Raw genomic sequence first — 27,633 nt, 5'->3', positions numbered from 1 at the left:
CCCAAGTTAAAAGTCAGGCTACATAACCAGATACAGGCTGGAGAGATAAACCAAGAGAAAATACTGAAACTAAAGATGTAAATTCAGACTAGGTGCACTGATTCTATTTTATTTATTTTGGAACTTGGTGAGCATTTAAAAGCTCTCCCTATGTTCAAGAAGAACGTGGCAGCAAAAGTACTGAGCACCTTAAGCTTTGAGCACATCAGGAAGACAGGTATGGAAATCTGGGCTTTAGTCTACCTCTACCTTCTATCCCAGCTTTTTCTTCATGATTTCCAGCATGTCACAGAAAAAACAAGTCTTTCCCTGTCCATGGGGATTCCTAAAATATCCCTTGATACTGCAGTGAGCGAGAATGGAGATTAAAAGTAAGAGAAGTAGAAGCAGGGTATGAAAGAAATGAGCTCTGACACAACAAAAGTTTAATAATTGTTGTTTGCCATAATTCTGGACTGTAGCACTAAGCTTTTTCACTACTGTATCCCCTCAGTTTTGAACTGGGGGAAGAATTCTAGCAGTTCCCTGGATATTGCATGAATAGTCAAACTACATACAGGTGAATCAAGCCTTCAGAGCACCACCAAACAGGTCAATTCCACCCAGTAGAGGAATGTATCAAAACATCAAAGCAGCTTCCTAGAACTGGTAGATGATTATGTTTTTAGGAAATATAATTGTTTAAAATGTTTTCCTATATGTGACTCACTGAGTCTCCCCCAAAAATGTCATATCTGCAATATTTTAGAACGAGCCATGCTTCAATTATTGGAAAGTACCCTATGCAACATATTTTCATTTCAGGAAATTCCTATCAAAATGTACCACATGAAAGTCCCTGCTCATGGAATTTCAAACGCTTTGATGATTTTTTTGTCCCTATAATGTTTTCTTTATTCATATTCACCCACTTGTACTTTCTAACTCTTCACAGAAAGGTAGTGTTATGGTTACACTATGAGTCATATACTCCAGTCATCCCCAAAACTCTGAATGAACTGGGATGAAAATGGATTATGAAATATTGACATGACTCCAGTGATCCTCTAGTTTGCCAGAGATCACACAGGCATAAAGTTCTAACAGGTAGATGGCCAAACCCACTACCTCTCTGTAACAGCCAAGCCAGTAATTTGATTTTTATTTGTAATAATAGGGAATAAAGAAGTTTTAACTACCATACAGGATTGTCCAGGAAAAAAAAAAAAAACCACCAAAAAACAACGAGACCAAAAAAGCATCACCACATCAAACCTAGGCAGAAGAAGTGTTAAATATAATCTCTGTTGCTTTTAGAAAAGCTAAGCACAACCTCTGTAGCCAGTCATGGTGCTAACTGAACCTTTTCATTGTCAGAATTTGAATAACCTACAATATGGGCTGTACAATTCCTCCTTATGGATCACCCCCCAAACTTTCCATTTAAGATTCCACTGGGATAGCAAAATACACACATGTTGGAAGGTTCCAGATGGAAGTTGAAAAGTTACCACTATATTCTAATTTTTTTTGATCTTTCAACCTGACTCCTTTAGAAACTGAAACTGTGTAGAGAAGCTCTTTGTCCTTAATCTAAGAAGGCACAAGCATGAAATGAATGAGGTACTAGATTTTAAAACATTTATGCTTCTGTAAAATTATTTAATGGAAAATTAAATTCTAGCTCAAGATGCTATTACATTTTATATGCAATCAAAACCTTAATTTTTAGTATATATCTCTAGTAATCTTAAACAAGAGAAAATAATTTGAATAAAAATATAGTGATTTTCATTGTTTAATCATAAAATAGAAGATTATATAGTCCACAACATAATAAAAACCCCCCTCAGCTGTAGAAGGTCACAATTTATATTTAGTGGTTTTTTTACTCTTCATTCTAAATTTTCACTCTTTAATGAGCATGTTTACTATTAAATCAAATCTGTATCTATTCTATTTTAGGACAATCTGAGCACAAATATCAAGTCTTACTCTCACCTACATGCCCGAAGAGAACTGGAAAATATATTAAACTATTTTTGTAGACACTACTGCTTTAAAAAAAAATGAATGCTTCACATAGACATGTTAAAAATGTAAACTATTTAGAATATCAGGATTTTATCAGGAGTAAGGTTTAAGATCTGGAAGATACCTAACTTCCATATGACAAAACCTTCTCTCTCAAATTTCACAAAACCCTAGGTATAACCACAGAACATATAACACAAATTGATAGAGGGAGAAAAAAAATAATAAAACAAAACATATATTTTACTAGAAAGTGTTACGTGCAAAATATTTTTGAATATGCCTTATTTTATTAAAAAAAAAAAAAAAAGCTTCCAGTGATGAGGGAATTAATCCAGACAACAAAGAGGTCAATGGGAATGCCCCCATAGTCTGGAGTGAGGTTGAAATTGGGTGTTACAGAAGGGGATGGTGCTCAGAGCAGCACCTCTGTGTGTGAGTGTGTGTGATGGATGGGAACGTGTGTGTATATATGGATACAGCACATCCATGTATAAACACACCTGGCCCTGCTTGGGGACAGCAAGCAGCACAGGCTGGGGCTCTGCCTCTCAGCCAGGGCTGCTCCCTCCTGCCAGGGCTCTGCTCCCTGCACTCCCAGACACGTTTTGCACAAACACCGCTGCCAACGTTCGTACGCGCCAGAAAAGGAACATCGCCCTTACTCCCATCGAAGGTGCAAGAATCAAATCATAAAACACAAAACCAATAGCCAATCAATGTGAATAAGTCTGCCCATAGGCTTAATTCAAGCAAGCCATTCACTGAGCTATGTGATGGATCTGTCAAATCCAGTAGAGCATTACAGACATACCAGCAACACCAAGTGAACATGCAATGACACAATGACAATACGCCCCACTGCCATGCTCCGACTCCTTCTACCTCAGGAATACAAAACTGAAAGACCCTGCTAGTTTCTCTTACTTCAGACTTGGACAGAAATCTAACAACTTAATTAAATTTATTTTTTAAATATTCCATGAAAGATGAGTAAGAGCTGTACAAACGTTTTATTGACATCTGATTTAGTGTCTTTTGCACATCCTTACAATTATATTTTTTCCAAATATGCTCAGTTTAGAGAGTTTGTCAGGCAAGTTCCAGACTGATGAAGAATGAATTTAGACCAATGGGGTTCCCTTTTAGAACTTATACTAATTGGAAAACTTATCAGAAATATTTCAAGTCTTAGCAAGTTAAACAAAAATTTTTTGGATCCACTTCTGCAAAGACCTTCAAAACTGTACATGCAATTTAATATATGATAGATAATACAATATAAAAATTGAAATCAGAATTTGTATCCAGTGATTCTATTGCTTCATAAATAAAACAAAATGTACCTGTTTCTTTGTTGGTTTTGTTTTGTGATCCTAAAAAATGACTGGAGAGATCTGCCAGGCCTATCCCTGTTGTGAAATTGGGTTTAGGAGTACATGATCTGTCTTGACAAATACTTTGGGGTTTGCATTGATTGGTTTAATGGTATTTCCTTGCCACCTGATTCTCCCCTGTATATCTGTTCCTTGCCTATTTCCAGCAACATTTCCCACTGTGACAAACAAGGATACCATTGCATTTCTTCAAACAGAGCCCTCTCACACCGATCATTATCAATTGACTTGGTTTATTGATTCTGCAGTCCCAAATCTTTCTGTTAACCTTTATTTTTAATTTACCAAAACATGTCTCCACTCTAAAGATTTCCTCTTTCCATCTCCTGAATTAAGAAGCTTTTCAAATATGGAACACTGCAATTTATAATGGATATGAGTGGTGAACAAGAAAAATAAAGCTTTCCTTATTTTTAAAATTAGTACGAAGTAGTATTTCCATTATTTGTCACTGCTTCAGTGGTACTCAATTTCTTTGGGTGTCATTTTTTACACAAACAGTAAGTGCAGTTCATGCGTAATTAAATTAATTAGGGGCTCATATGAACACTAAATAAGTGTATAAGATGTGGAATCTTCAGTGTTGTGAGTGGAGAGCAGATGATAATTACATTAAGAACAGCAGATACAAGCAGTGATACTGAAGTATACTTCAGCACCTTCAAAATTAACAATTTAACAAAAGTAGCTAAATTAAGTTAATTTTAAAATGAACAAAAAGTTAATCAAATTAAACAAACTTGGGAATAATAAATATATATATAATAATAAAGTTGGGAATAATCAGAGGTATCCATGTTTGCACATAGTTTCCCACATGCAAAGAAATGTTTGAGCAGATTATTTGTTTGGTTCTCGATGCTAGTTTTGGGATTCTCTCATAAAGAAATTCAGTTATGAGATTTGTAATTAAGACAAGAAACCATATTCATTTGGGGCAAGCAGATTGAAGATGAGGGTTAACCATATTTAAAAATAAAAATAAATTAAAAAATTCCAAAAGATATAAAATTAATTTAGGATAACTAAAATTATGCAAGCAAAGATAGGTTATTGCAGTTCTAATTATACTCAAAATATATCTGAAAATTAGACAATTTTTTTCAAAAGATTAATTAAGGATTGTAAAACTGCATTACTACTGAAGCCATCTCCAGCCTTCTTTACAGCATTTAAGAGCACTATCTTCCTGAACAAATCCTTTACCTTTTTGGCAGCATAACTCTTTGTGATGTTGACTCTCTGCCCATAGCAGAACATGTGACCAACTGATATTTTATCTTTCAGCCTTTCATCTGCTTTATGAGAAGGTAACATCAATTCATAATTAAAGCATTTAAAATTCAGCTTGATATTGTTCAGTTTCTCTGTGTAATGCATAGGTTTAATTAATAGAATTAAACAGCCTATTAAATGATCCAGGGACACCTGAGAGATAGCTGGCAAAACCTGGCTCACCACAGGAGGTTATTTAGAATTTTGTCCTTTGTGTTTATTCGGTTTTTAGAAGCAGGAGTTGTTTTGCATTACAGAAAAGCTCACATAAAAACCCTAGAGCTGCAACATGCTAACAGACCTTTGTGGAAATGAAATGAAACTACTGAGGAGCATTTCACCTGTGCAGGTTCCCCTAAGTAGAAATAGAACATTGCCAACAAAGTGCACACAGCACAGATCTAGTTGATATCACTGACCCAAAATCAATAAAAAGTAGCTTGCTTACCTGTCTGACACAGCATGCCTCAGCCATACATGCAAATTACTTTATTCACATAACTTTAAAAAAATGTATCTTCATTACCCAGAATAAGCACTTGAAAGGCAAATATGCATGCATAGCATTGTAACATTCATACCATGGGACTTGGTTCTAAAAATACAGAATCCATGAACAGCGCTTCAATCTAAGAAATTGTGCACTAGAAGTTCTTAATCTCTTGATTTCTTTAAGAAACGGAAGCATTTGTAACACTGTCTAATTTAGCATTTAAAGAATTTTTTCAAAATGTATATAAGGTTTGAGAAATTTTTTCCATGATTCCAAGTGAAAATTTTGTTGTATCAGGTATTGAGAAGTGTGACCTTACTTCTCACTGCCATCATGAAGTAAATTATTTGTGTGTCTCTGGCACCAAATACACCCTCCCTTTACAAGGGAACACTCCTCTAGAACTTGAAAAATATGAAAGGTAGAATAGATTTTAAGGGTCCAGTTTATGAGGAAAATGTAGGAAAATCCGCCTTCTCATTACAAAATCATTTCCACACACTGCAAAGACTTAATTTTATGCAATTTGATAAAATCCTGTACCTACTGAAGTCAACAGCAATTTAGGCATTGACTTCTAAGGGATTCCAATATCAATCTTTTAAGAAGACACACTAATATATGTGACATCACTCCTAGCTGATAAAAATTAAGTCTTTGAATGTGCAGATTTTAATGATATTCCATTCCTGATATTGTTTCCACCAAATGTGGCTTACATTTTGAGGATAAAAATACAGAGCAAAAGAAAAATATTTTTTCTTTTTCTTTCTTTTTTTTAAGTATTGAAAAAAAATCAAATGCCTTGGTAAAAAGCAAATGGAAAAAAAATGCTGTTTTCCTTTGGATATTTCAAGCTTAGACACAGTTCATTCTCAATTTCCACTGACAAAAACAATGTCAATGAGAATTGAGGGCACTCAATAGGTTCAAGGTTCTAAATCAACTGAAATAATACTCCTAAGACAAATAATAATCCTTAGTAGCAGACCATCATGAATCTGTACATTTATTTATCTGCATTGTACAAGGGTCACGGACGTTAACTGCATGATCTAGAGCTTGGGAATGTGCACATCTCATGCCTGATTCTCAATTAAAGGCCTAAAGTCTCTCAATTTATGGCTATTCATGGATTATAATAAAACAGCCTGCTTTAGAGATCACAATTATCTGCAGAGCAACAAGACAGTTATGAGACTTCAACAAGGCAAATTTATAGAATCAACTTCAACTTCCACTGGTCCAATATTAGTGAGCAGGAAAGGAGCTCTTACCTGTCACTGTAGGCAGCTGCAGTGGCAGTGGCAGGCTGGGCATACCGGTAGGCAGCATAACCACCCTGAAACACAAACTCACGCTCTAACTGCATTGCCATGGCACCTTCCAGCACATTTTGCAACATTTGACAACGATTGAAAGAGTACAGTCATGCTGCAGTTCAGTTAAATGCATAGGAAATACCGCAGTGAAATGGTAAGGAAAATATTTCGGTGAATCGTGAAGCAAAATGGAGCACCAAAAATTTTTTTTAAGTTTTGTCCTAGAGATCAGGAAAAAGCAATGAACTCTATTGATCAGCTTTTTTATAAGACATTACTGGATTCTTCTCCAAGTTTTTAAACAATAATTGTACGTATGAACAAATTGTATGTATATTCACAAAGCTGTGCTAAACTTAAAAGACAAACTCAGCTAATAATCCATTCTTTTTTTGTACAAAATATGATTTATCATGCCTGGTTGATTAAACCTATGAATTTGTGCACTCAATTAACACTTAATGTTACATAGGTTTCCAATTTAAACATAAAATTATAATGAAGAAGCAAAATTCTCTTCCATGAATTAACATTCAGTTGTATGTAACAGTAATTCCAGCTGTTCAATTAAGCAAACAGGACAAACAAACACACATTGGAAAGGAATTGAGTGCAGTGATGCATTGATTATCAAACTGTGAAAACAGCAGAGCTTCCTGTTCAATGGACCACGGTGTTATATCAACCATTTCCAAATGATCTCAGCATGCCAATTAACAGCCCCAGCCCAGCCCTGCTGATAACACAAACACGATTTACGTCCCAATTAGAATTCTGCCCCCAGCACCTTCTGGGACAGGGGCTGCTGTGGTGCCTGACCCACCCAACCCCTCCCTAACAAAGAGCTGAATAAGACAGGATCAGCTCACTCAGCTTTGAATAAAATTCACTCTTTTGCTGAAGTGTTTGCCTCAATGAATTGATTCTTTTCATTTTTTTTTTTTTTTTTGGAAGGCGGCATTCACCCCAGATATTATGCTGAAGCAGGAAGAATAGGCCACGATGTGCCAGCCTTTACTGTAACAGTAGAACAATTTTACTGCAGTAACTTTTGTGAGTTTTATAGTTTGCTTTGCTGAAAAGAGCAAATTTTTATTTGCAAAATCAATCTGAACTACTCTTACAAGCTATTTCCCCTTCTACCACTTGGTTTGGCAGCATGGCTTCATCCCTAACCCATGTAAACCTTTGTGGGTTTGAAGATTTGAGACAGGTTGGGTTTGGAAATCAATCGTTCAGCTGATAATGCCACATCACCCTAAGAATAAACAAAAGTTTTACATACACTGACAGCTCATTAGAAACTCCAGGCTTTGAATTGTCAGCTTATTTGAAGATGATTCTTTCTGATTTTTTTCAAGTGCTCACACAGACAAGAGGACATGTCCCTCCCTGCTCCTGGCCAGCTCCAATTGTGTCACACAGGCCCTGGGATCAGGCAAGAATGAGCATCTCCTAAACCCCCTCATGCTTTCCTGCGCTCCTCTGGGCACACACAGAGGCTGTGAGACAAAAACACCTTCTCAATTCAGATAATTTCATTTTTATAACCCAGCAGAAGGCTATCACTGTCAAAAATGTACAACAGGCCCAACCGCTGCAGGTATGTACACACAAGCCTTTGGATATCAAATAATGTCACCAGCTACAAACTGAGCCCGAGAGAAATTCAAACTGCACACTTGGGCTGGCCTCTGTAAAAGTGAGAGAACTGAGAGATGTTACAAATTTATCTGTTTTCCCATCCTCGTTTTTGAGGGCTAAATATTGGGATGGCCTACCCAGGGAGGTGGTGGGGTCACCATTCCTGGATGTGTTTTAAAAAGGCCTGGAAGTGGCACTGGTGCTGGGGTTTTGTTGGGGTGTTGGGGCTGGATTGGACTCGATCTTGAAGGTCTCTTCCAACCCAGTGATTCTGTGGAACATGACACCTCTCCCCACCCCTTTTTTTTCCTCTTTTTTTCCCCTGAGTGCTGATATGATGAAGATACTGAACTTGATTTCATTATCCAGTCTGGCCTTGTGTAGCATATCTGAAGTCTGACATGGTTCTGTTCACCAGAGTGTCCAACTCTTTGTTTGTCCTGCTGTCCACTCCTAAAACCCCTGATTCAAAAGTGAGAGCCAGCTCCACACACACCAGCTCCTACCACAGCATGGAACTGAGACCAGGCCACCATGAGCCTGTTCTCAGAATAGGAGAAAAATGAAACAAGCTGTTCCTACAGCAGCTGCTCTGAAATCTGCTGGGCTCTGTGAGGACTGGTTTCCTTTTCTTCATTTAACTATCACCAAAAATTGGTCAGTGTGTGATCAGAGAACCTTTCTTGCTCCCTAAACACAAGAGCTACATTCCTTTTATGCTTACATTTTGATTTGCTTTCAAAGAATTTCTGCGGAACAATGAAGCTCGACTCCCAACTTTATTAAGATGTTTTGGATTCAGCAATCAGTCTGACATTTATGAGAGCCCTGGCAAGAATGAGTATAAAGCAATACAAATAAAAAGAGATTGAAGGCATTGAATTTGCCTACATTCTCTGGAGAACTAAAATAGCAGGATGTATTTGGGTATCAGGGAAAACCAAATTCCCTACCATCCCATGTCATTAATTCATAATTTTAAAATAAACTATCATAAATTAGACATTAAGATATGCTTAAGCAAATTATTTTTATGGGGCTTGTGTTCTGCAGTTTTGGTGTTGTCCCAAGTTTTCTCATTGTATTACTTCAATTACTTCAGGTGATTTTTGATTACTACAGGAAGAAAACACTTGGAGGTACACTTTCCCGTGGAAATTGGGGTGTGAGTCCAGTTCAAACCCCTGAACTCAACTTCTGTAACAACATCTATTTCACAATTATTCTCTAATTTTGAACTTGGCTGATACTTTAGGTGGAAAATACACCAGTAATCTTCACTACATCTCTTGAGTAACATTATATAATTATCCTCACGCCTTAAATTATATTGCAAAATAAAATACTCAGAACAAAACTGCAATAATTACATTTTTAAAATTAACAATTTTCAGTTCCTAAGTATTAGAAATGTTTTAGGAATTCTTTTTTTCTTCTTATATTTATATCCAGGCAGAAAGTACCTGACTTTGGATTGTTATTTGGAAAATAATAAATTCAGACACCATAATGAAAAAATGTTTGCTGCCTTATCTGAGCCCCCATATTTGCTACTTGCAGAACAATGATAAAACAGTGTTACAGCAGCTTAAGTAGTTTTAAAAATTAACAATAATATCACTATCTATGACTTTGTGACTGAATCTGGAAAATAAAATGCAGCTGGTGGACTATTTTTGCCATTTGCTCACACAGAATCCATTTTCTCACCTATTTATTTGAGTATCACTATGATTTGGCATGAGCCTACATCCAGCATGGTGAGGTTTTCCATCAGTGCAAAGTTACCCCATAGCTGTGGTAACTTATTGCCACACACAGGCTCCTGCAACACTGCTCCATAAAGAAACAGAAATTGAATGATTTCAATGAAGAAGGAAGGATGTAAGGAAGGAATTTAGGCAAATTCCCCAGAGGAATTCATTAGAATTTCCCTCCCAATGTTTTCTACATCTCTGGCTCAGGCAAACAGAAAAAGAGCAGTGAGATCTGTCAGAGATCAACTGGTGATTTTTATAAGGAAATCTTAATCAATTTTAGAAGGAAATCACACACATGTTGAATAAGATGATAAAATGGAAATGAACAGATAATTAAATACAACTGAATTTTTAAATAAAGCGTGTGCATCTGCAGTAAGGCTCATTTCCACAAAAGCTTACCCAGACAGAATCTAGACACTACAAAACCATATATACATGTGTGCACCTCCTCAAAAATAGCCTTATCACATTTTTCTCATGCTCTCAGATATAATGAACCACAAAGTGACTCTAAATGATGAATATTTTTTCCTATTATCTACATATTTAATATTTCATATGAATTTTGAGAGTTAATTTTCCTCAATTTATACTTCCTATACTTCCTTTCACTCAAGGATCTCTGAGTATTTTGTGAACATAAATTAATCAAGGTTCCAAACCTCCTCTAGTATTGAGAATTAGACCTGCCTTATTAACTACAAATAGAAGAATGGTATTAAAAATTATGTGAATTAAACTCAGAGCTGCAGAATATAGAAAGTGTCAGTTCATTTTCTTCCACTCACATGCTATTGAGATTTAAACAGTGTTTGTTCTGCCCACTGAGTATAACTTTGACTGAAAGAATTAAAAATAAATAAACAATCCACCTCCAATTTGTGCTGGCTCAAACTGTGGACCTGACCTGTGTGCAAGGTTTTGGTTATTTCGATATATTTGTGTTCCCAGAGGCAGCTGCTGCCTGAGAAAAAAACTCTTGGTAAAATATCCAGGCACCACCTGCACTAATCCCAGCCAAATAAATCACCAGCATTGCTCTGGTACCTTTGTGAATGTGCTTTTAACTTCACAAATAAAGATGAGATCAAAAGACATTTCATCCCTACCTAGCCAAACTTTTAAAAAGCCATCATGGAGTGTTCCAGCACACAGAGCAGTGCAAAGAACAACCCACTCCTCCCTGGGGACCCTTTTGCCCTTGGCAAAGTAATTTCTCCTCTTCTTTCTCTGTTTCTGTGAGTCACAGGGAATGGAATGGCACACCCTTCCATGGGCAAACACAAAAAATCCTTGGTTCTCAAAAGCAAACCTTCAGTGCTATCTGCAAATCCTTGTTTTTCACCCCAGAACAGTGCCCTTCAGGGGACCAGGTGGCTTCCAGGGACTCCACCTGGGGTCAGGGGAATGCTGGTCGGATAATTACCTCTGCTTTTCCCTTGGGAACAAATAAATCTTCCATCCCAACTGCATCCTAGCTTTGAGCTAAAGGTGATGGCAATAGCTATTAGGAAATATTCTCATTCCATACCCATGACCATAAAAATCTGCCCAGTAGCTCAAAAAAATATTAAAAAATTTAAACCTATGCATGTATATTTTCCCATGGATTCTCTCCAGCTGCAGTATCACAGGTGCAGAATCCTGGGAAGTTTAGAAAACCTTGGTGTGAGCAGTGAGACTGACCAATGGCCATGGTTAAACCATTACTGGCGGCTTCTGGAGCTGATGGTGACAGGGTGTACAAGGTTATCATTTTCTGAGCCTTCCCACATTTTAGGTGTGGATTGATGACTGACATATTCTGAAAACATTCTTTATGACAATGGTAATAAAAAAAAAGGAACAGATTTAAGATAAAGCAGAGCTATTATTCTAACTGCCTGTTTCTGAGACACTATTTTTTGCTTCATTTTGTGGAGTGTATTTTCTTATTTTCACAGGTGTCAATCTTCATCTAAGAACTTCTATATTTGCTGGCAGGCAACTTTAATTCTCTTTTAATGACTTTTTCTCTTAGTGAATCAATACTTAATTTTAAAAGGTCTTCCTTACTTCCTAATAATCTCCTTTATTTTTCCTACTCAAAGGCACATTTAAAAGGGAATTCAATAGCTCAGCTATTTCGGAAGGATTATTACATTTCATATAGAATTATATTAAATATAGAATATATTATATTACATCTAGAATCATAGCTGTTGATTTTTCACTTTAGACTGTACTTCCCATGTATTTTTATATACCCAATCTCTTATATTCCACTGGTTAGTATTGAGCAGCTGTGGATATTTGCTGGTTTTGGTTCACCCTGCAGTTTTTACCCAACCGATGTTTTTGTGTCTCCCCTCTGTCCCATGCCCTAAATCTGTGGTTTCTCTCACCAGAGGCTCTGTTGATCCCAAGTTCTGCACAGAATAGCAGAGTCCATCAATTGCTGCTCAGTGTGATCAGAGCAGGATGAAACCCACTCTGATGTACCCATTAATGCATATTTTTGATCTGGCTTTTCACTATTGTGTGCCTCTTGTTTTGCTTTCTGTGGTATTTCTAAGGCTCCTTTCCCTCCAATCTACCATTAAACCCTATATTGTTTAAATGTTTTTTATCCTTTTTTCACAGAGCGTTTGTCATTTCACAAAGCTTCAGCTTTGCACTTAAAATGAAAAGCTGAGTGAAGCTATGTCATAAACAATTGGGATTTAATAAATAACTTGGCCTGCTGCAAACTGCTGCACTAAGAACTAATACACTGTGAATTTTAAGGTTTCATTTGATTTATGCCAATTCTTTTTATCTCTCTCTCCCTCCCCTACAAATGCTTTTTATGCAAGAAGGCACAAATGTGAAGAAAAATTATTTATAAAATAAAAAAGATTTGTATATTAAAAAGAAACTAAATTTCCAGAAGAGTATTTTAATTCCATCATCTGCTATAAAGATAAACATTCTGTTGCATTAACAGAACTAAGATATGCAATCAGAAATGCAAGGCGGCAACTGAGTGAAAACCAGTGTGGTTATTCCATTTCCTAAAGCACACAACTACTGCAGGCAACAAAACTGTGGCTACACTAGAAATTAGTAATTTATTCAGCATCTTTCTCATTGAAACCACCCTCCATTTGGAAACAAAACATGGAGGTCTGTGAGAGGTGTGAGGCCACTAAAAATAATATTCACAGTCACCAATGAGGTATTGCTGGCTTTCAGCAGCAGTGGGCTCCAAAGCTACAAACTGCTCCAGGAACATTTAGTTCCCACCTATTCTCTCACCCTGAGCAGGATGTCTTGTGGCCCTGCAGATTTCTGGGCTGGTACACTGAGCAAAATGGATGTCAAACCCTTGATGGTTTGAAGGAATGTGAAAATTGGAAACCACAACTGAAGAAATTCCACAGTGTAAAGTGTGTCCAATACACACTTTGGGCAGCAGCGTGGTTGGGTGAGATCAGAGCCACTTACTTGGCTTCAGCAAACTTCAGCCAGGGGGCGATTCTTGTGTTGTAAACAATATTTTACTGATAACATCACTGACTACATAAGTACATAGGGAGAGGACTTTAACCCTCACTGATTTATTTTAAATATGTTTTTAAACTGCACAAATGATTTTCAGATAAGGATCAGCCTTTCCACTTCTGTCAGAAAAACAAAACCTAGTTCATCCATAAATTCAAATTGTTTTCCTTCTCTATATAAAGCTTACTGACAAAAATCTGTTCCCTTGGGAATAGTTCTAGAAGATTGCTGATAATGAACACAAGGGATGTTTCCTAGCATTGCCTATTTAATTTTTAATATTGATACAAATTGCAACTCATCCGTCTCATTTTATCTCAACTGAAAAAGTACAAGTAGGTTACAGAAAGTTATCTGGTGAAACAAAGATGATACCTGTAACTTAGAATCAGACTGCCTTATTAAAATAATAACAAAAGTAAATATTGCTTATTGTCAGTGAAATATTTTACATCTACATATCAGGTATAAGAATTTTGGAAGAGTGAAATTTGGCCTCAACCCCCTGAAACCTCTTGCATACTCAGACGTATGGAGACTCTTTGCACACATTCAAGATAAAAAAGTTGCCAAGAAAAAACAATGCATGAAAACTTGAAAAAATAGCAAAAATAAAACCAAACATATTGTTTAAGATTAAATAGGTGAACAATTAGATGCATAGATAATGATGGATCCAGGACTATGAATCTTTCCTAATAAATTGTCCACTTGCATTGGGAGCAGTCTCTACCCATTTCCTTTAAACTGAAATGAGTGGAATCTAAAAGTGCAATTTTTGGCAGTCTACTCAGATTAAAGACAATATATTGCCATATCCTAAACTTACATGCCATTAAGCTCTACTATCACCATGACACCTACACATCCCCAGTGCTGGCTGGATTTGGGAAACCTGATCTCTCCATGAAGTACTTTCATACATCAAGTATTAATAATAATCAGCTCGCCTTGATTTTTTTAAAGAGCTTTTGGGGATTTGCAAAAGAATGGTTATGCTTTGCTTTCTTTCTACTTTGAACTTCAATTACAAAGGGAGACGCCCCTACACACACACACACATACATTTTTCACATCTTTTTGCATTCATTCAGCATTTGATTGAAGAGTTAATTCAGCTCCACTGAACAATGATAGATGTAATGAACAGAAAGGTCTTCCAATGTGAGAGATATTCTTCTCAATTCTTTCTGACAGGCAAGGGATGGTAAATAGACAAAACAGAGTCAAGCTAGGCAGCAAACTTGTAAAAAGAATGACTCTGGTAATGTACAAGGACAGCATGCACATCAATGAATACTTACATAAATGTCTGCACCATAAAATCCATCCTGGTATACAACACTGCAAGGATGCACACACAAAGAAAAACATCCATATTAGTGCATTTCCACATGCAAATGCCACCAACCCCTGCACAGCTGAGGTTAGTCTCTCACAAGAACAGAGGGGAGGGGGTAGGAAGGCACTCTTCACATTGGTTAAGGAGGTTGGTATTAATTGTCAGAAGTGAACCTGTACCAAATACATCATCTTATCAAGTATGCCAAATGCTTGGTCAAAGGTAAAGCATGGCAGGATTGGAAAAGACTTTTGATAAAGATTGGGGGCTTTTTTTTTCTCCCCTGTTTTTAGAAGCCACATATTGATGTTTTTTCTTTGCTATAAAATTTTCAGTGGGCCAATCCTACATCCAGTTTCAAACCCTTGCAAAAGCCTAACTCTTGAAGCACTGCTTTCTCATCCTGCAGCTATGCTGACCCTCTGAAATAAAGGGTTGCTTCTCATTACTTAGATAGCAAACAAAATACAGCCTAAGCTGAAATGGTGAGAGGAGGGGGTGAAATAATTACACTGGTGGTGTTCTACCCACTGGGTCAAATCTCAATATCCAGTCTACACAGAGGTCAGAGAACCCACAGGTACTGCATGGTTAGTTCAATGCACATTACCAATAATGACAATTGATCTATTGAGAATTTCAGGGTGCTATGCTTTTGGGGAAAAAAAATAATTATAACTTTTCCTACTTGAGCCTTTTACAGCTTTGGCAAGCATGTCAGTGTTTCTGAGCTCCCCTGTTTTGGTTGGCTGGATACATTACTACTGCTTCTCTCAAAAAAATGTGGTAACATTGCTGTTACCAGTTCACCCAGAAATGGTCACATTTCAGCTCAGATCAATCATCAGTGTAAACAGGGGAAAATTCTAAACCCTCCGGGATAAAAGACACAGTATGACAGAGACAGCTTAAATGATTATACTGAATAAAACTCCAACCGCACAACAGTGGCCTAACAATTACACCCATTAGGTCATTCCTGCAATTTTACATCCATTTGGCAATTCTGCAACTTGAAATATGTATTTCCCATATCAGAATCAACCCAAGCTGTTTCAGGGGCTAAATAAGTGAGTTATTAAAACAATAGGGAATTTTTTTTTTGCAACAATATTTTCAATTTAAGGAATACTATTATCTAGGAATAATAGTTATTACCAAGTTGCTAGCCTAAGCCATTTTGCAATTCCAACAAGAATTTTGATGTCAGAAATAAAACTGACCTATTGAAGTCAATGACCAAACCCCACAGGGCTGAGCTGGTATGGGTCTAAGTCTGAATCACTTGAGAAAATCATAAATATGCATACATGCACACAAGGACATGGATAAAACCACACTGATGATAAAAGTTTACTATGGAATAATAACAGGTGAAAACTCAGCTCCACTTAAATCAGAGCATCTGCCATTTATTTCAATAGGGTCAGACCTTTACTCATATATTTTTCTATTTATTATGTCTGCAGAGCAAAATATGCAAAACCTGGTCTACACTGGCAGCTTTCAGAGAGTTTGTTACACTGCAGCACACCTTTATTTTGGTTAGGATACACTGATTATTTTAAAACACTCCGTGTTTTACTTTACCTGTTTGCACATAAGGAATAAAGCATTCCACACAACTGTGAGGTAGGAGCACACAATCATGGACAGCATGAAGGACTTGGATGAGATGACACACAAAGAATACTGAGTTTACTGAGTTTCCTGTGACCCCACAGCCCCAGCCCTCGGGTGCTCACACCCCTGTGCCCCTCCTGCTGGAGATGGGGGACAATCTGGGGGAAGGTGGTTTAGGTCCTACCTCTGTTTATAACCATCTAACTGCACTTCAGCAGCAAATAAACTCATTTTTCAAGTCAAGTCTGTTTTGCCCATGATGGCAATTAGCACAAAATGTCCCTGTCTTTATCTCAACCCAGGAGCTTTTCCATCCTCCTTTTGCGGTCATCTTATCACAGGGTTTCCATACTGTTGTCTCCTTATCACAACAGTTCCATACCTTCTCGGTGTTTCTCATGGACATCTCCTCAGAGCACTGACTCTTTCTCCTTCCCAAAGCAGCCACTGACTCCAGTTCCCTTCTCACCCAGCCACCCCACTCTTTTATAGCATCTGCTTCTCATTGCTTACAGCTGTGGCCTGGTAAAGTCAGGCCTGTTCCTGATCTTTGATAATTGACCCAGCTGCAGCTCCTTAGGGGTGAGATTCCTTTCTACATTATCTTTATTTTCTTATATTCTATCTCACTACATCCTTTCATCTCCTGTGCTCCTGAGAGGGGGACGGAGAGTGCTCCGTCCATTGCTATTAAACATTGCTATTCAGAAAATAATGCTTCTGAGAAAGCATCTGTCAGAAAAGAAAACTTTTTTTCTTCCTCCTCTTGGTGATCTGTGGATGCACGGCAAAGATGAAAAGGGGCTGATAAATTTTTCATTCCTAAGTAAAGCTGGTTGTAATCTTGGACAGGTTCATTCATCCACCCCAGTCTTCCTTCCAGTCATGTACAGACAGAAACTTATTTTGAGTTCTAAATGAAACCACTTCATAAACACTATGCTGAAAAATGTACCCATCACTAAAATGAGACATCTATGCATAACTCCATCATTAGACATGGCCAATATTAAGATGAAGTGACAGAATCAGGCAAATGAGTATAACAGTCCCAAGCAGGACTTTCACTACAAAAAAAAAAAAAAAAAAAAAAAAAAAAAAAAAAAAAAAAAAAAAAATCAGCTGATTTTATCTTTTTCCTCTCTATGATCTTGCATTATGACAGTGATATTTAATAAAAACCCTTCTGCTTCTCCTGAAGTTTGAGGAGAAGTAATTCTTCACACTTTCATAGATTTTTCAGAGAATATTTCCTCTATTTAGAGTCCGTGTAATTTTTTGATTCCTGATTGAATCTTACTACTAGAGTAAAATGTATTTTCTAACAGCTGCTTTCATCAGAAGTAGAAACTGTAAGCCACCAAAAACTAAGTTTTGCTTTTCCTTCCTTTAGTATATAAATTTCCAATTTTTTTTAATTATTATTATTAATTTTGTTTAATTTGCTCGGTTTTTCACTCCTTTTTCTCTCTCTGAGTCTCTAGGCAGAAAACAAAGGGGGTGTCTTGAGCATGGGAAGAGACTGAAGGTATCACACAGGGACCCATCTTACAACAGCTCCTTTTACACTTTATATTAAAAAAATTATCCTGGTAAGCAGGTAAGTCTATTGCTCCTTGTAAAATAACACAGGGTTTTTAAAGAGCCACATTACTGAAATCTGAGTTACTTCACCCAAGGAATGGTGTTAATGTGCTTCCTGAAGGAGTTAAAAAGAACAAATTTGGGGGATTTGTTCAGTCGTATTCTGTTATTTTATTGTGCTAAGGAAAACAGTGAAGTGAGAGAAATCTTGATTTAAGAGGAAAATGTGCATTTAAATATCAACATATGTGGCAATCATTTTCTGAAATTATTTTTATCTAAATAGGGAACTCTTTCCTAATCAGATATTATACATCTGACTTCCATGGGTTTAGCTCCTTGAGTTAAGGAGCTCCTTTATTTAAGGAGCTCTGCATGTCTTATAATCACTTTTTGTAACTATATTAACACAAACTCTTTCCTAGTTTAGATTCTACCTTTACAATATCCTGGGAGAACTACATCTGTCTTCATTATCATTTTTCTGTCCTCATCTTTCAAAAGGATTGAGTTGAATAATCTGTCAATGACATGAAAAGACAGGCCTGGATTGCACAAAGCTTCGCTGAGAAACTTCCCAGCAGCTGAGGATCCACGGTCCTCATCCCACACATCCTGCCCAGGGCAGCACACCCAGCCTGGGGGTGGATTCGAGGGAAAAAAAGGGCAGCGCATCCCTGATTTCCTTCCTGGGCACAGCAATGCTCACAGCTCACCATTGCCTCTCCAGCTATACAAAAGCAGCTAAGAAACAGCAATTCTCTGTTTTCTGGTCGCTGGGAGGGTCACCCTCACTGTCCTGCACTGTCCAGCTCCTGGTCTGGAATTCACCTTTAACGTGAACCCTTTATCTGGGTCCTTCATGAGATAAATGAGAGAAGAGATGCAGCTACAGCCTTACTAAACCAAAGTCCTTTGGTATAATAAACCAGCCTCACTTAAACCAAAGACAGAACTAAAGCAACACTTTTCCACACTCTAATAACAGAGTTTTAAGTGCTCTAAACATCAAACTGAAACTCTTGTAAGAGGCAACTTCGACTCTTTACAATGTTCTCTAATTCCAGTTTCTTGCCTTTCCAGTTTCTGCCATGGACAAGTTACATTTTCTGCTTTGTGATATTGACTGAGGGCATTGCTGCAGAGAACAAAGCTGCAGACATGAATCAATATATGCTGGCAAAAGCCATTGTTTGTTCCAACAATTGCACATATGCAGAGTCCAAAGTAAGAGGAAGTTTACATGAGCCCAAGGAAATAGAGTGGGAAAAATCCGTAACAACCTGAGTAGATGTAGTAGCTCATACTAATGTTCTTAAATTTAGAATTCAGAGTAAGAAAATGAAGCTGTATTTTCATTTTGAATCAGTGAGCAAGTAGCACTTGAGAATGTTTATTTTAACAAGAGGAACAGTTTCTGAATAGCCTCTGTTATTTCTCCTCCACACTCCCCACAAATTCACAATTCTATTTAGGGTTGGGGTTGTTTTTTTTTTTTTTTTTTGTTTTTTTAACTGTTCTTGTCAAAGATAAAAAAAGCATATTGCTCTCCTCTGCTTTCCCAGGAAAGACAGCAGAGGAGGAGATACAGACTTCAAGCTAATTCTCTGTTGCTCCATCAGAGCTGAAAGGAGCAGAAAGGGAATGTGAAGACAAAGTCACCCCACACTAAACTTGTGAGAATTTAAAGCAAAGGATGATGAAGCAGAAAGGCTCCTCATCAGTTTCACCATTCCTTCTGTCTACTACTGTTCTATTACCAGATATACCTTGAATCTGGGCTTTCTTGACAACAAATTAAAGATTTCATTTCCCTCTCCTGCTGCACCATTTTGAGGTTAAGCTCCCCATGCAGTGCAGATTTACAAACTCTAAATTTTAATGTTCAGTATTCTCACACAAACAAAGCTTTACTCCCCACTTTAGTGTCAGGGGGGTTTATGATACTTCCATTAATTATATGTACTTGTAAGTAAACTGCACATTCTCATATTTCAAGGCATTAGAGATGATGCCGCAGATGCTAAAAGTGAAGTACTTTCTGTAAGCTAATAAACAAGGTGCTATCTCAAGGAATTGTGAAATGTCTCACTCAAAAGTGAAGGATCCATTAATTACTGGAGTAGTTCCATGTATCTCATGAACAGAAATTCCATTTTTAAATTACACAATTTAAAGCACACATGCTATTCTTTGATTTATAAGAAAATAATGGCCTTAAATATGGTTATGCCCAGCAATTTCCCTGGGATCCAGCAAAGCCTGGCTGCTGCTCCCCAGTAAGTGGGAGGCACAGCAGAAGACACCTTTCAACAGGAACCACCATAACTCATCCTGCCTTATGAGTACAAGACCTAGAGGTAGATCAAGGACTAAGGTAAATGAAATAAAAGAAAATTGAAGGAGGTAATTGCAATGTTCAGCTTTATATTTTGCAACTACACATAGGTTCTTTCTTGAAATATTTTCTAATTAAATTAGAAAATAATTACATCATTAATGTAAATTTATTATTAAAATTATAGCTTTCACTATAGAATATGTGTAATTTTTTTTTATTTAATGACTGAAAATACTTAAGTATAAAACTGTTTACTTGGCTGTAAGGCTGGGTGCCTTCCTTGAGTGAAAAATAATAAATTGCTACTAAATTGATTGCATAACAGCATTCAAAACTTACTCTATTTTTCTTATCAACAAATGATATTCCAAGTTATTTGCTTCCTTTCATAAGCTGATTCATTCTCTGTGATGTCTTTACTATCTTAATAATTTTCCTTGACTTCTTTTCATGTTGTGACCAAAAACCACATTCTCATAACTTATTTTCATTGATCCAAGATTTTTTTCTGACGGAAATTCCTTATTGCTTCTTTGATGGGTCACAGGATAGAATAGATGAGCAGAGAACAAAGAATCACTCAGTAATTCCACGTTACACTCTTGTATCACTGAAAATACCAACATGAGATCTAATATGCCAGGCCAAAGAAATTATGGGAAAATAAACCTATATTACCCCAGCTGTGGATCAGGGCAACAGAGATATGTATAATTTCTGTACTGAATTACAGCATATTGTAATTCAGTGCAGAAATTATACATATCTGTATGAATTACAAAATGGGCAATTCAGAAAGCAGGGCCTTATCGGAAAGCGCAGGTAGATGGAAAAACTTAAATATGTGAACCAAGACCTACATGATTTAAGACAGGGCTTAGTAATTGAAACCTTTTGCAGTGTCAAATTATGTTTGGTGGCAGGGTGATCCCTAGATTAGCAAGGGTTCCTGACAGACAACTGAAAACCATCAGAGCAAGATGATGTGACCTGTGACAAGGCAGGGCTCCCTCTGCAGAACCTTTGCAATGACCTGCAACAGAGTTCTCTGTGCTCACACATCTAACTTACTGCTAAAGGTGCTGGCAACAAGCAGTACAATTACATGGGGATATACATGTGCTACTCTTGGAAATGGAATTCATGCTGCTGAGTCACTGAACTAATTATAATAATGTGTATATCACCACACACATATACACATGGAGCACCCACATGTGGCCTCTTAAATTAAGGCAAATTTAAGTAACTTACTTGGCAGAAAGTATTTACTCATTTTGCAAATACTAATCAAAAAGTACTGTCCAATTCAAAAACTAACACACACAGCTGGTAATTTTTTTTGTATCTACCTTTATGACTTGGTATTTAACTAAGGTGTGATGTGTGATGTCATCATGAAACTGAGTGGCCCACCTCGTTATCTCACTACATATTGCACTCTATGTTCAAATTTAAGAACTTGCTTTTAAACAAGGTAGAGATAGAGAGTTCACTTTCTTTAGGTGCAGAATCCATTTGGTATCTGAGGAATTCTAAATAAATCTGAATGCAAGGCATTCTGAACTTGTTTCCATCTTTGCCATGTTCAAATGCCTGGACTGACTCTAACTGAGAGTATTGCAGCAGAAGGATAACTTTGGTGGGACACCATCCTTGCCCAAAGGTAATTCAGGCAAACTTCAGAAAAGTGTCTTCCCCCAGTAGTGATAATATTATTTTTCTCAATAAACTACACAAAACACTCAAATAAATCAACAGAATACACTTTTACAAAATAACCTGATTATGTGGCATGATTTTTACATTAGTTTTTAGAATGGCTCATTTCTTTGATAGAATAACTGCCTAATGTGACAGCATGGTCAAACTGCCTGTATAAATAAATCCCTGAAAACTCAGGCCAAAGGCTGACTGATGAGATTAGCAAATTTGTCTGGAAAAATATGCTCCTTTTGGCTTAAAAGAAGCAAGGCTTACTGGGAAATTGTGGGAACTGGTGCAGGGCACCCATCACCTACTGGAATGGAGCAAGGGGACAAGGATTGTGCAGGCAGCTTCTGCACAAGGGGACATCCCCAGTGGGAGCCAAGGAGCTGCTGAACGGGATTTCAGTGAGGGCAGGGAGAGTGAACAAGAGAGAGAGACAGAGAGAGGGATCACCTTCTCTCACTGCCAACCCTTCCTGACCCCATCCCAGAAAGATGCAACAGCTCTACAAAGAGGTAGTGGCATATCAAGTTTTTATGACAAAATACTACTCCAGCCTACGATCTGCTGTTTTCTGATTTTACAGATTTCCTAATTTCTTGACAACTGAACATCTTTTGCTAATGTTACTAGGGTTTTTGTGTTTCATGCAGCATACAAAGCCTTTCTGTGTCAGCCTTTACAGAGCGACAGGAAAAACTGTTTATTCTTTCTTTCCCCCAAAAATATACATAAAACCCAAACTATCTTCTGAAATGAAAAAAAAGATTATAGAATTACTAGAAATTAATGCTATGAATTCCTCTTTTTGGTTCCTTAGTTTACTATTTGCTTTTAGTAAATGCAGGTCACTGACAGCAAAACCTTAAGGCAATATTTAAGCAAAAGTACACAAAACCCATGGCCCTGCGAGGAGCACCCCAGATTTCTATAATGGCAAAGATGGCAATTAGAAAAACTAAGCAAACTGCGATAAAAAAATATATATTAAAAAAAAAAAAATGCAGCACTAAGCCTTCAGGTGCAGAGACAACTTCCAGCAGGCGATTTGAAGGAAAAAAGAAGTTAACTCGATCCAACCTCCTTAATAACCAGATGTTTGCAATCATCAAAAATATACCTTTAGCCGAAACAATCTCCCCGTTCCGGAGCGTTCCGTTTGCGGGAGCATTTACATAACAATATGTGACATCTGAAATGCTTAAGGCCACCAAGCATGGCAGTACAAATTACAGTCATTTTTCAAGCCTTGCTGTGCGAGGCGCCGGTGCCGGGCAGGCACGACCCGCATGCAGCAGGGCTGGGAATGGTGCCCAGGCTCCTGGATCCATGCTGAGCCAGAGGTGAGTGAGGGAATTTCAGAATTTCAGAGCTCCTTACCCGCCGTAGGCTGGGATGGGAGGAGGGGGAGCTGCTGCTCGGAACGTGTTGTACACCGTGCGACCCCGGCCTCGTAGGTGGGCACCTCTGTACGCGGCGGCTGCGGTCGCAGCAGGGTAGGGAAATCCTGGCACTGCAGAGGGAAAAAAAACAAACCAGGGATTAGTGAGAAGAGCGCATATTCTGGAGAAATTCTGAAGTTGTGATGGTGTAAAAGCTTGCCCGTAGCTGGATAAGGGAGTCGCCAAAGTGTTTTAGCTCGTCTTTTCACACAACCTCTGCCTGCAAAGAGCGGCAGCTGGGAATTTGGATGGCAGTGCCACATTCTGGAGCAATTCTGTGTGACAGTGTTCACAGGGGTCCAAGGAAGAGGGAAGAGACGAGGATCTGACTCCATGTTTCAGAAGGCTGATTTATTATTTATGATATATATTATATTAAAACTACACTAAAAGAATAGAAGAAAGGATTTCAACAGAAGGCGAGCTAAGAATAGAAAAAGAAAGAATGATAACAAAGGCTTCTGTCTCAGACAGAGAGTCTGAGCCAGCTGACTGTGACTGGCCATTAATTAGAAACAACCACATGAGGCCAATCACAGATGCACCTGTTGCATTCCACAGCAGCAGATAATCAATGTTTACATTTTGTTTTCGAGGCCTCTCAGCTTTTCAGGAGGAAAAATCCTAAGGAAAGGATTTTTGATAAAAGATGTCTGTGACAATTCTGGAGTTGTGATGGTGTAAAAGCTTGCCCATAGCTGGACGAGGGAGTTGCCAAAGTGTTTTAGCTTGTCCTTTCACACAAATCTCTGTGTGCAAAGAGCAGGCAGCAAACTGGGAATTTGGAGGGCACTGCCATTTATGGCTCTGAGTTTTCCAGAGGGCACTAATGAAAATAGTGTTGACTGGTGCAGCAGGCAGCAAACTGGGAATTGGGATGGCAGTGCCATTTCTGGCTCTGAGTTTCTCAGAGGACACTAATGAAAGGAGTGTTGACTGGTTCAACCAACACTACTACTAGGAGACTCCCAAGGTCCAAGTTCAGGCTCAAATTTATAATGTCAGAGATATTCGCATCACATTATTGGATCTGTCTTCTAAATTCAGCCCTGTTTTGAGTAGGGGTGAGACATTAGAGACTCAGGTGACCTCAAAGTCATCTAAATTATCCAGTGATTTTGCCAACTGAGCAGAGCTTTGCTGTTGTTCAAGAGCTGGATTATTAACCAGCTCATAACTGTGTAATAACTCAAAGAGTTTTTCATCTCTTGTCTCATTTTTTGGGGGGCTGCACCATGTACATAACAGTACCTTTCAGTTCTTCAAAGGCAAGAGTTGTATGTCAGAACACCTCTGAATCCATATAACATTCAGATGAAATAGAAATAATTTAACCATATAACAAAGAAATTAATTCAGACATTTTTATATTTTCATTGAATCTGTGAACATTACATACCATTCCATGTGACACTTTAAATATTTTAATCAGAAATTGAACAGTAATACAGTATTAGAGGCTTTTCTTTTGTAAAACTTCCCTCTTCATAACTTTCTAATTAAAAAAAATAATAATAAAACTCCCAAACAAAAAACACAACTTCCCACTTTGCTTTTCCTGCCAGTTTTTAAGCAGTGCTTCATTACTTCATTTCTCCTTTGTACATATATTGTATGTCAATGTTAGAACAGGCATTTCTTGAATTAATTAGTGACACAGGTAAACTCAAATCCAGCTCTGTTGGCACCAGGTTACACCAAATGTACTTCACTGTGTTTAATTTTTTTTTTCAGTATGTAAAGAAAGAAATGAAACAAATATTGCTTAGCAAAGCCCTAATAAAAAGCAAGGAAATGGAAATATTGCTGTATAACGATTTTCAAATCTGAAACATGAATTGATTTCAATCCTCATTTAGCATCAAATTTTAAAAGTTGAATTTGAAAAAATAAAAAATAAAATGAAAATTTCACAAATTTAGGTCTTGTGAAGGCAAATACTGTAATTATGGTGATATCTCTATTACTTGCCTTACTGCTGTGGCTTTGGGCCTTTGCTAGGTCCTCCTCTCTGACAAAAAGGTTACACAGTAATTCTGCAAAGATTTACATGCCTGTGATGCAACATAAACCAACCTCATGGCAATGCAAATAAATTAGCTATGTCTTAGAAAGTGCAAATACCATATGTTATAAGGAATATAAAAGGAATTTATAAATCATAAAGATGAAGGTGAAAAACTTAATATTCTGTTGATAACTTTGCAAGCGACTGCATTTAAGAAGGCTTAAAGGAATTGTACTAGAAAACATTTCTTTTAAGGAAGAACAACATATACATCATCTATGTGAAATTTGGATGCTGTAAGTACTTTTGCATATTCAACTAGGTTGAGTATTGACCAATCTAAATATGGTAGTGACAGAGTTATGATCTGCTGCTGGAACCATGTAAGTTCTGTCTTTTTCTTTCCAAATACACAGCCTTGTATAAAAACTAATACAATAAAGGAAAATGCAAAATACAGTTTTACATAATGTTCAAAGAACTACAGACTACCCTATCTACTACATTCCTTCCAGTCTAACAAGTTTTCTTTACTTTCTTCATCCAGGTTTTGCTCCTTTCCAGTTACAGGTGTTGGATGGAGAACTGATCTAATCCAGGGCAGTTATCTTTGTGTAAGAGGGATGTTCAGCTGCAGTCTGCCTGCCTTAGGAAAATCACTCCTTTCCAACTAATAGGCAGTGCTAGAAGTAAGTTTCTCCAATAAATTTATTGCTAATTTGTGTCTTAGAAAGGAAAATGCAACTAACTAAATAAAAAGGAACAAACCCAACACACCAGTGCCTGGAAGAGTTTGCTTAAGTAAATAGGTGGAAATAGATTTGAGAGAAAGTCCAGGAAAAATTGATAACTGAAATGATGGACATGTTAAATGATAAAGTGTGGCCTTTAGGGACACTCCTAAATTGTCAAAATCAAGAGACATTTTACTGACTTAAATGGTAATTACAAAAAAAAAAAAAAAAAAAAAAAAAGAAAAAAAATCAGCCAGACAACCTTAAAATTTCTTCACTTGCATCTGTAGTTTTCTAAATATTGATAGAAAACACACTTTCACAAGGAGAACAGAAGTGATAGAGAAAATCCAGCTAACTCAAAAACAGCCTGAGCTCCAGCAATGTAAGCTATGTAACATCACTGTGGGCTTGCAAGACATGGTCTGGAAGTCCTGCCCAGAGTTCTGTTCCAGTAATTCTTTGTAATGAACATCTAAGTTAGGCAATATTTACAGCATTTGTTCTTTTAGGGTCCTAAGCAATAATTAAAACCAACTGAAATTGTGGGAGACACCGAGGAAATGCCTCTGTGAAAGAATGAACCCCCAATGTGGTTTGTGAGCATTTTTTCCTTTGAATTGTGCCATTCAGCCCAGCTTTCACACAGACATATCCAGATACATATTTTGCAACAATTGAGCATTTATCCTAAATTCTCTTTATTCTTCATGGCAGTCACACCTTGGAAAGAATTACAAGGAGGGTCACTGATCTCAAATCTTTGACAGCAAATACTTTCCACAAATAAATGCCACTGGAAAAGCAGTGTGTCCCATCAACAAATGAGTTAAGAATGACCTTTCTTTCTAATTATATTTTTATGAGAAAGGAGGTTTCCTCTTAACAAAAAAGGAAATGGAAGAAAACAGAGATAGCAGGGAGAGTCACTTAGTCCATAAGAGTTTACCAAATCCAAAACCTGCAAGGAAGGCTCAACAGTCATAGGAGATGCTAAGAAAAGAGAGTGATGGTTTCTTTATAATTTTCAAAGTATCTGCACTAGAAAGGATGAGTTTGAAGAAGAAGCCTGAAGTAATGTAATTGTTTCACTGTGCTTGCCTTACGTTGCTCTCTTAATAAAGTCCCAGAGCATGAAATGTCTAAAGTAAAGCAGAGCACTAAAAACCTACAGAAGCAATTAGTGGAAGGCAGAGAAGTGAGGTGCAGCTCTGTCAGGAAGAGGATCAGACATGATGGAAACTAAACATGGGACTAAGAGTGGCACTGCACTTAAAATCAAGTGAGGTCTAACAGTTGAATTTATTCATAACAGAATGATATCCATCCCAAAAATTGATTTGGGTCCATCTGAAAATCAGAGTATCTGAAAACACACTTTCTATTGTCATGTAGTAACATTAGACATTGAGATTGGAGG

At 37.4% G+C, this 27,633-nt stretch overlaps 1 protein-coding gene across 38 annotated transcripts in view; it reads right to left on the bottom strand.

Annotated features, from left to right (window-relative positions):
- Window positions 1–27,633, bottom strand: part of RBFOX1 (RNA binding fox-1 homolog 1) — a 1,176,073-nt gene that overhangs the window by 22,988 nt on the left and 1,125,452 nt on the right. For 34 of the 38 annotated variants that reach the window (XM_054271085.1, XM_054271089.1, XM_054271101.1 and 31 more), the window contains 3 exons: window positions 23,410–23,542; window positions 14,734–14,773; window positions 6,456–6,520 (listed from right to left, as the gene is read on the bottom strand). In XM_054271085.1, the coding sequence (XP_054127060.1) occupies window positions 6,456–6,520; window positions 14,734–14,773; window positions 23,410–23,542 (238 nt within the window). The remainder of the gene's footprint in view (window positions 1–6,455; window positions 6,521–14,733; window positions 14,774–23,409; window positions 23,543–27,633) is intronic. The other 4 variants (XM_054271096.1, XM_054271097.1, XM_054271093.1 and 1 more) reach the window with 1 other exon arrangement.

This window comes from Melozone crissalis, unplaced genomic scaffold, assembly GCF_028551555.1.
Source record: "Melozone crissalis strain CALT ecotype California unplaced genomic scaffold, PUWL_Pcris_2 ptg000012l_1, whole genome shotgun sequence".
NCBI classification, from domain to species: Eukaryota; Metazoa; Chordata; class Aves; order Passeriformes; family Passerellidae; genus Melozone; species Melozone crissalis.
Note: the sequence above shows the minus strand (reverse complement) of the source record. Positions and strands in the feature narration are given on the sequence as shown.